Source organism: Mus pahari, chromosome 15 (assembly GCF_900095145.1).
Source record: "Mus pahari chromosome 15, PAHARI_EIJ_v1.1, whole genome shotgun sequence".
Taxonomy (NCBI): Eukaryota; Metazoa; Chordata; class Mammalia; order Rodentia; family Muridae; genus Mus; species Mus pahari.
Window position 1 is genome coordinate 70,935,909 of NC_034604.1, and position 10,440 is coordinate 70,946,348.

General features: G+C 42.6%; 1 protein-coding gene across 1 annotated transcript in view; it reads left to right on the forward strand.

Moving 5' to 3' along the window:
• Window positions 1-7,150, forward strand: part of Pstpip2 (proline-serine-threonine phosphatase interacting protein 2) — an 89,117-nt gene extending 81,967 nt beyond the window's left edge. The window contains exons 13-16 of the mRNA XM_021214819.2: window positions 339-420; window positions 2,066-2,100; window positions 3,677-3,737; window positions 6,302-7,150. Coding sequence (XP_021070478.1) covers window positions 339-420; window positions 2,066-2,100; window positions 3,677-3,726 — 167 coding nt within the window. The 3' untranslated portion in view covers window positions 3,727-3,737; window positions 6,302-7,150. The remainder of the gene's footprint in view (window positions 1-338; window positions 421-2,065; window positions 2,101-3,676; window positions 3,738-6,301) is intronic.
• Window positions 7,151-10,440: the final 3,290 nt, after the last annotated feature.

A 10,440-nucleotide genomic window follows, 5' to 3' on the forward strand; every position in this document is an offset into this window, starting at 1 on the left:
CCCTCCCTCCCTCCCTCCCTTCCCCTTCTTTCTTCTTTCTTTCTTTCTTTCTTTCTTTCTTTCTTTCTTTCTTTCTTTCTTTCTTTCTTTCTTTCTAGACAGGGTCTCATGTATTCTAGGCTAGTCTTAAACTTGATGTGTAGCTGAGGATGACATTGAATCGTTTTGCCTCCATCTCTGGAGAGACAGGCCCAGGGACAGGCATGTACACTCAGTCTGTCTTATGTAGCCCTGGGTGATGAACCCAGGGCTCTGTGCATGCTGGGCAAATGCTCTATCAACTGTGTGACTGCCCAGCCTTTACATGCTTCTGATGCCTTGTGTCTTAAAATTTGTAGCACCCATCATGTATGAGAATTTCTACTCTCCTCAGCGGAATGCTGCCCCACCAGGAAAGAATTCAGGGCCCAATCCAGCAAGGTAATAACTAGCTGCTTTTCATGTGAAACAAAAATAGTTTAATAAATGTCTATACTATTAATGATCTAAGACATTGGCATTTATTTTTGATTGACAAAATTTGTATATTTTACCTAGTAAGGAAACTTAGTTTTTTTTGAAATAGCATTTTTAGAAAAAATATTATATAGCTTTTATTAGTTGTGGTTTTGAGGGTATTACAGTGTACTTGAGCATGGCCATTCTTACTTGTTTATGAATTCTGTGCTTTCCTATAGGTGGTAGAAAACACGAATAAGCAAGCTATGCCCACGTGTATAAGTCAGATCTGATCTACTTCTTTCCTTAGGGCCTATGAATTAAGAACGCTTTCTATACTCCCACCTCTGTGTGTATGTGTGTATATGTGTAAGTATGTGTATATGTGTGTATACATGTGTGTATATGTATGTATATGTGTCTGTGTGTATATAGGTATGTTTGTGTATGCATATATGTATATACATGTATGTATGTGTGTGTATATGTGTAATGTGTATGTATATATGTGCATGTGTGTATGTGTGTGTACGTATAAGTGTTTGCATGTGTGTGTATTTGAGACAGGTTCTCAGTCTAGCCTAGGCTGACCTTAAACTCACAGAGATCTTTCTACTTCAGCACTTGAGAGAGCTATTACACGTAGCTTATGGTTTTTTTAAATTTATTTTTATCTATATGTGTATATGTGTCTGTCTGTGTCATTGTATGCTGTGTGTATGTGAGTGTTCACAAAGGCTACAAGAGGGCATCAGATTCCCTTGAACTGGAGCTGTAGACTGTTGTGAGCTTCTGAATGTGGGTACTGGGAACTGAACTTGGGTCTCCTGGAAGAGTATCAAGTACTCTTAATCAGTGACCCATCTCCCCAGCCCTGGCTAATATTTACAAATGACTGGAAGACATCAGAAATACCCTTTAATGATGTGAAAATTGTACGAAATGCAAATTTTGGTATTCATATAGAAAGCTATTGGAGCGAGTGGGCCATGCTTTTTATCTGGCTGTTTTCCAAGTCTGAGTGGAGGTGTACCAAAGATACTGTGGCCAGCAAAGTTAAGTCACTTCCACTGGGTCCATTATATGGAAACTGTGTTGCTCCTAATATAAAGGGCCTGTAGGGAAAAGAAACTTCTATTTCATACAAAGCCAGTGGTGGGGTTGGGGGTAGGGGTGGGATCTCATCTGTTAAGTTTTCCATCCAGTTTTAGGAAAAGCAGAAAGCCTTTGGGAGAGAACAGAGCACACTGTCTACAGGAAGGACCATTCAAAATCATTAATAGGAATTAACTGACTTAACTCTCATTGTGAGGTAGAGCTGTTTCTCACTGTATGCACACAGATTTTGACATTCTGGGAGATCAGGACATTTTCTTCCATCAGCTGAGATGAAAATCCAGCCAGCAGTCCCTGGGCAGAGCTCTGTACTCCTTGCTACTGTGTGTCATATGTGTCTGCCCTTTGGGCTTCTGCAGGTCAGAGCTGCCAATCATTTGCCTCTTCTGAACTTTCTTGCCTCTAGGATAGGAGCCAGCTGATTATTGTATGGTATGTTTGTAGCAGGAAGTAGAGAGTTATAAAAATAATTAGAACTTACCTGAAAGACTTTGATTTCCATCTCTTACAGGAGAGGACCTCTCCCAGTTCCTAAGCGTATACCAGGTATGCCACCAGAAAGAGCCTCTTGCAACTTTTAGGTTGGGTGCTCTTTAAGATTGACTAGCTAGAGTATGAAAATAACAACCAGGCATGAGTTGGGCTGTGGTAGCGCACATCTTTAATCTCTGCACCCAGGAGGCAGAGGCAGGAGAACTCTGTGAGTTCAACGCCAGCCTGGTCTACAGAGCAAGTTCCAGGACAACCAGGGCTATACAGAAACCTTGTCTTGAAAAAACAAACCAGGCATGCTTGAGAACGGTACAGTCTAGTTAACAACGACAACAACAAAAATCACAAATATTTGCAGAGTTTTGAGTAAGTTTTTGGGTTTGTTTTGGGCCACATTCATAGCTACCCCAAGCTGCAGGTGGCCCATGGTGGCAGGTTCGACATGCCTGATAGGATCGAGCTCCTAAGAGATTGTATCTGTATTTGGATCTCACTATAAGACTTTTCTTTTTGAGAGAGGGTCTCATTGTGCAGCCTTTAATTATACTGGTGCACACTACCTAAAAGGAATTGTTTGCAGGTCGCGTTCATCTCCCTTTCCCTCTGCAGTACCTCCGAGAGAACCACCCATAGCAGCGGTCTTTGTCCCGTTGCATTCCCTGGTTAATAGTCACACCTTTGAAGAGCTATATTTTGCTTTTTATCCTCATCAGCCCTTAGCATAGTGTTTGATGCCTAGCCTAGCAGGTGCTTAACAATGAACAATGAAAGTAGAATGCTTTTGGTTTGAACCATCTCAGGCAAGAATGGTTTAAGTAGCAGTGTTCAAGGGGGATTGAAGGGAGGGTCTATTTATGCCAATTTGGCATCTCAGTAAAAATTTCACGGCTGTTGAGAATTTTTGGGTTGGCAAGATGGCTCAGTGGGCAAAGGTGCTTACCCTCAAGGTTGGCAACCTACATTCAATGCCCAGCACCCACATGGTGGAAGGAGAGAACTGACTCTCACCGGTTATCTTTTGACTTCTGTATGTGTGCTGAGCACATGAACATATACGTAGATACACACAATAAATAAATACCAAAAAAATTAAAAAGTAGTGGTTGAAATAATATATTTAAATATTTAAGTTGTTTTATCTTGTTACCATATAATTACCACTTACTAGTGTAACTTCATTTTTGTCTATTTTTTTTTGATATGACTTTACTGTGGATGCTAATGTGGCCATGAATAAAAAAGAAGTCCTAATAGTGATTTCTGGAATGACTACTGAGCATAGGCTTTGGTGTCCACATTTGGTATTTTGATGTAGTTAATCATGATAAGAAGGCCGTTGCCTTGAAGTAGAATGCTTTTGGTTTGAAAGGGGCTAAAGCGCTGCTTCTCAGCCTTCCTAAGGCTGAGACCCTTTGGTACAGTTCCTCATGATGTGGTGACCCCCAGCCATAAAATCATTTTCTGTTGCTACTTCATTCCTGTAATGTTGCTATCATTATGAATTGTAATGTAAATATCTGATATGTGACCCTTGTGGGGGTCATGACCCACAGGTTGAGAACCACCGGGCTCAAGTCTTAACAAGGAAAACCGATTAGCTTAGTTCTGTCCTGTGCCCTTCCCTTTGCAGATGACCCTGATTACTCTCTGGTTGAAGATTACAGTTTGCTGTATCAGTGACAACAGAGGTGGTAAGAGTCCTTAACCTTCCCGGAATCCCGTTGTATTCCGGGTGATTTGCATTCAGAAGCCTCCAGAGATCTGAGCACCGCCCAGAGGCCAGGTCTGGCCTTAGGCTCCCTTCAGGCTTTCCCCCCCTGTAGCCTACAACTGCAGGCTGACTGGAAGCTTGTTGGAAAGAGGACATTTCCCCTTCGTTTTCCATTATTGTACAACTTTCTAAATTTGCTCAACCCTTTCTGCTTTTATACAACTACACTTCAGCATCTTTGGAAGCAACACACACACACACACACACACACACACACACACGCGATTCTCAGTCTTTTCATGTACTCCTTATTCCCTGAAGAGGAGACATCAACGAAAACTATGTAAATGGTATCACGGTCGCCAAACACAGAAGGGGACCAGAGGGGTCATTGTGTACCAGGTCACAGGTTGTCATCTGAACTAGTAAATCACAAGGATTCTTGGTGGATTCAACGGAGCTAGCCAGTCACAGCTGCAAAGCACACAGTGTCTGTTGTCTGGGAAAGGTGACCACACGGTGGCTGTGGTCTGGGCACTCAGCCACAATGTGAAAAATGCCTCAGAAGCCAAAAGCAACCCTGGAGGAAATTCCTTGTACATTGTAATTTTTGCCCAGACAGGCTGAGCCTGGCGTGTAACTCAGCAGGGATTACAGCATCGAAGGGAAGGGGGGGGGGACAACTATCCTCAAGAGAAAAAAATCTAATCCTGGTTTGTCTTAGAGTTTCTCACTTGTCTATAACGAGACAAGACTTATTGTCTTAGAGTTTCTCATTTGTCTATAACGAGACAAGACTTATTACTTCTTTGGTAAAAACTGTATTGAAGAGTTGGGCCATTTGTATTTTTTATCTGATCTTGGGTCCTGGGAGTGACAGGGAGAGTGGGTGGCTGGATGCAGGAAATCCTGTCATGGCAGACCCAGAAAAGTGTCACTCTGGCTCTTCCTAGTATCGATGACATTACTGCCAGTTATGAAACAAAACAGGTTTTTCGCAGCACTCTCTGGCGATTTGTTAAGTCTTGTGTTCTACACACCAGAAAGCACTGGGAGATTAGCATAGCAAACATCACTCCAGGCTCTCAAACCAACTACTTCCTGACTTATCCCCAGTCAGCTACACAGGACGGGAGCCAAGTTGTCTCAATCAAATAGAATAATTATCTGGTATCAATTTGTATGAAATATAAGACCTTAAATTGCTTCATGAATACGCTTAAGATGTGAGTAACTTTGCTATAAAAGAGATGGAAACTGAAGACATAGATAGTTATAAATATAATATAAATGGCAGTCTTTATAACCTGTCATAATGCCTTCTTCATATGAGTGCCTCTTTCTCAGAGACCAAGCAGGGACATGGTAAGTGATCCACCCATCAGCAGGTCTACTCTCTGCACCATAGCACAAACAACAGCCACAGATCAAGTACTGGCAGTCCCAAGAGCTTATTAAATAAATTATATATATTTATATATTATGAATATATTTATGTTATATATTTATATAAAATATATATCTCACTTCTTTGTTTCCTGCTCATACCTGGATAAAGCACATATGCTGCAAGGTTAAGACTAGCATTTGAAACAGATCTCTAGTTCCTGGGTCCAGAAATCTGTTGCTTGAACTCGAGATGCTAATGTCTCCATATTTAATGAGCTGTCTCTTTCAAACTGTATAATTTTGATGTCTGCACCAGCAATGACTAGGGGCTCAGCTCGTTCATATGATTGACTGGATTTCAGAGAATTTAAAAGCGTGCTCTCCCCCTCCCTCCTTCCATCCCTCCCTCCCCCTTTCTCCCCATCTGCTATATGTGTGTGATTGCCTGCGGAGTCCAGGACAGAGTGTTGCATCTCCTGAAGCTGGAGCTACAGGCAGCTGTGAGCTGCCTGAGATGAGTGTTGAGAACTGAATTTAGGTCTTATGGAATAGTAACAAGTTCTCTTAGCCATTGGGTCATCTCTCCAGCTTCAGTTTTAGAGAATTTTAAGAAAAGGGCTCCGAGGCAGGCGTGGTGGTGCACGCCTTTAATCCCAGCACCAGGGAGGCAGAGGAAGACTGATTTCTGAGTTCGAGGACAGCCTGGTCTACAAAGTGAGTTCCAGGACAGAGGACAGCCAGGGCTACACAGAGAAACCCTGTCTTGAAAAACAAAAACAAACAAACAAAAAAAGAAAGAAAGAAAAAAGAAAAGGGTTCTGGTTTAGTTAATTCAGTCCTGAAATGCATTATACTATTTATATATCTGAAGGTACCTTAGGGGTTGAAATTTCACAGGAGAATTAGTCACTAGTAACTTGTTTAGTAGTTGTTGATTTAAGGTATTATTTCTGTTTTTAATTCTAACATGCTTAATAAACACAGGTTGTAATTTTTGAATTAAAAGCATTGCATCAAAAATATCAGTGCGCGCATTATTTCCATGAAGACCTCCCATGGCAATGGCGACTCTGTTATGTTTTTCTTGACCAAACTCACTCCTAAGCTGGTATGAATAGGTCATTCAAATGAAATTTCTGTGCTATTTTCTTTCAGAAAAGAAAGCTTTCCTCAGCTACTGCTTCTGTGACAATGACAAGAGACCCAGAGAGCAGCTCAGTCCATAACCAAATCGCGTCGATCATGAAGACTTTGATGTGAACCCTTGTTGAAAAAAATTTTTTTGATATTTTAAATTTATAGTATACATTTGACTCAACCTAGTCGAGTAGAGTTCTGCAGAGTCCCCTTTCCCCCCTCAGAGAGTTTGCATAATGCCCCAGAAGGAAGAATTATTATTTCCTGGATAGTTACTAAGGTTATGAGTGTTGTTTCCTGTAGGGGAAGCATAGCCACTCTGAATCCTAAGCATTGGCTTGAGCAGAGCTGTGGAGGATGGCTCCAGTCTCCAAAGATGCTCCATGGGCTGTGGGAAGGAGGGCCGGGGGAACGGGCACCCTCTCTCAGTGGTGCAGCGTTTAAAACTACCTTTGTTCAAGGCTAGAAGCCGTAGAAGCATCTGACTGGACTCGTTTCACAGATGGGAAACCAAGACCCAGCAGGGTGAGATCAGTTTCCTTCCAGTTCTGACAGTTCTGCCAGTGAGAGGCAGAACCAGACCCAGAGCGCAGCTTCTTGGCACAGTACTGGTCTAGCCGCTTGTGTGGCCACCATGCTCCTGCGGGCTGAATGAGGGTGTAAAGATTCCGTGCAAGCCTGATGGCCTGTGTTCCATCCCTGGAACCACATAAAGGTGGAAGGAGACAATCGGTTCCATGTTGGCCTCTGGCCTCCACACACGTGCATAGCAGTGACTGACATGTGCGCAGGCAGACAGACTCACAGACATACATAGATACACACATACACCATACACACATAGAGACACACACCACAAACACACACACAGACACATACACACACACACCACACACACACAGACACACACATACACACGCACACAGACATACAAACACACATTTAAAAAGGATATTTGGCTAACATTTTTTTTCAGCTAATAAAATGACTGGAATTTAAGTGTCGGAATTATTTTTATAAAAAAATGCAATGTTCTGAATAAACCACAACAGAGAGAGATTTTAATCTGTGAGGCCCTGGATTGTAAAGTTCACTCTTGTTCATATCTAGGAAGATATGATGGGAGCTGCCGACTAAGTTGTGGCAGTCTGTAGACGGCCAACTCCATTTGATTCTGAGACAGGAAAGTTCAAAAGAAAATTAGATTCAAAGAAATATGTTATTTTATTGATTCCTTAAAAGGATTTAGGATTTCTTAAAGCCCACATTCAATCTCAAATCTTTACAGAAAGTTTCCTTCTGCTGTGCTCCGGAACCATGGCAGGGAGATCATGCACTGTGTACCTGGTGTTTTACACCCAAGAAATTGGACATTGTAGTTTGGACAAAGTCTGTAGCAAGACTTCCGATTGGCATGTTGTCAATGTCTGTGCCACTTCAAAGGACAATCACATTCTTTTCCTCTGTGCAATAGCTTTCCCAGGACTTTGGACACATTGATTAAAATAAGATTGAAACCCTGTACATGGGAGTGCCTGCCTGTAATGCCAGCATGGTGGAGGCTGAGACAGGAGGACCGTGAGTCTGAGACCGGCCTGGACACATAGTGAGAAGCCATCTCACCCCCTTCCCTACCCAGAGATCAGCTATTTCCCCTCTTTCAATGTACGACACATCCGGCCATGGCAGCCTCGTGGCCGCCTTGTGGCGGGACAGGAAATTTGCACCAGTTGGGCATCCTTTTGAGAAACTCAGGTTTGCAAAGGTCTGTTGACTTCCCCAAACTGGATAGCCTCAGGAAATTGTCTATTGGACATAGAACATTCTGTTTCTAAGTATGTTATTTATTGTTGGTTTTCAATGATTTATATTTTCTATCAATCAGCCTAACTGATGTAAACGTGTTTCATGAGTATAAAATAATATTAATTTTATGGCTTTTTTTCCTGCTTGACATGAAGTAAAATAAAAGTTTCTGATGATTTGGAATTTAATTTGTATTCTTGTGTTAAACATACATATCTTCTTAGCTGTATATACTTATGTGTATGTAGTATGTTGTGTAGTGTGTGTGTGGTGTGTGTATGTATGTAGTGTATATGTGTGGTGTGTGTATGTATATAGTATATATGTGTGGTGTCTGTATGTATGTGGTATGTTTGTGTGGTTTGTGTGGTGTGTGTGTATATGGTGTGTGTATGTATGGTGTGTGTGTGGTGTGTGTGTGTATGTGTATGGTGTGTGTGTTATGTTGTATAATGTATATGTGTGGTGTATGCATATGGTGTGTGCGTGTGTGTATGTGTATGGTGTGTGTGTGTGTGTGTGTGTGTGTGTGTGTGTGTGTGTGTGTGTGTGTATGTGTATGGTGTGTGTGTGTGTGTGTGTGTGTGTGTGTGTGTGTGTGTGTGTATGTGAGTTCAGGCTCCTGCCATTGTGGCTGTGTGGAGGTTATAGGATTCATTACCTTAGGTGGTGTTCATTGCCTTCTGACTCGTTAGACATGGGGTCTTCTGTTCCTCGATACTGTGTATGGTAGGGTGGCTGGCCTTCTAGCTTTTGGGGATTTCTTGGCCCTACTTCCCTCACTGTAGAAGCTCTGGGATTACTGTGCCTTACTACATCTGGCTTTCATGTGAGTTTTAGGGATCAGAACTCAGGTTCTCATACTTGCAGGGCAAGTACTTAACCCATGGAGCCATCCTGGTAGACCCTAACCTCTCCCCTCTTCTCTCATAGTGCTTCTCAAGAGCGCTTTCATAGCATCTGTTCAAAGAAACATTATATCCTGCTGTATCTTTCCCAGAGTGGAAGAGATTTGATAGTTTCAGTTCACAGACTGTTCTTTTGGAGACATGATAACAGATTTAGAGTTCAGCCTCAACACACATGCTCAACAGTAGTCACTAGATCGCGTGGGGCCAGTGGAGGGTCCTTGTATAGTCTCATTTCTATAATGGTGACTTTTCTGTTCATGGGCCTAGCAAGGGAGCATGAGGGTGGCCAAGGAATGAGTCCAGCACAGTCCACTGGATGAGTTATGCTAATTATACAGTTCTGCACCCACCCTGCATTAGCAGTGGCCATTCCTTATAGGTACTAGTAAGAGATACAAAGTTGCACATTTTGCTAATTTGCATAAGCCCACCCATTCATTTCTTCTCTATTTCTCTGTCTTGGGTCTGCCCGATCCAGCCCACGATCCTTCATCTTGGGTTGTGTCTCCCCTCACAGTGGCTTGGTGACCAACTGGACTGACTGACAGCACCTACTTGTTGCAGTCACTCTTGAGTTTTGAAACGTAGCACCAGGCCATATCCACATAAACAATGAATGCAGAACTGGGCTGTTTTCAAACCATGCCTGAGCCTTTTCCTTCTCTGTCAGCTGGGTTGAAGGAATCTTCTGTTAGAACACAAATGCCAGGTAAAGGAGAGGCAAAGATGCAAGAGAGGAAGGTAACTGATGTGTTTGCCTCATCTGTTGAGGTGATGTGCTTGAGCCTGGCCCATCCTTTCTGAAGCAGGTTTTTGCTGTGTGTCTGTCTTGGTTAGGGTTTTACTGTTGTGAACAGACACCATGACTAAAGCAACTCTTATAAGGACAATATTTTTTTCATATTTTCTTTTTTATTATTAATTTTTATTAGATATTTTCTTCATTTACATTTCAAATGCTATCCCGAAAGTCCCCTATACCCTCCCCCTGCCCTGTTCCCCAACCCACCCACTCCCACTTCTTGGCCCTGGCATTCCCCTGTACTGGGGCATATAAAGTTTTCAAGACCAAGGGGCCTCTTTTCCCAATGATGGCCGACTACATATGTAGCTAGAGACCCGAGCTCTGGGGGTACTGGTTAGTTCATATTGCTGTTCCTCCTATAGGGTTGCAGATCCCTTTAGCTCCTTGGGTACTTTCTCTAGCTCCTCCATTGGGGGCCCTGTATTCCATCCAATAGATGACTGTGAGCATCTGCTTCTGTATTTGCCAGGCACTAGCATAGCTTCATAAGAGACAGCTATATCAGGGACCTGTCAGCAAAATCTTGCTAGCATATGCAATAGTGTCTGCGTTTGGTGGCTGATTATGGGATGGATCCCCGGGGTGGGGTAGTCTTTGGGTGGTCCATCCTTCTGTCTCAGCTCCAAACTTTGTCT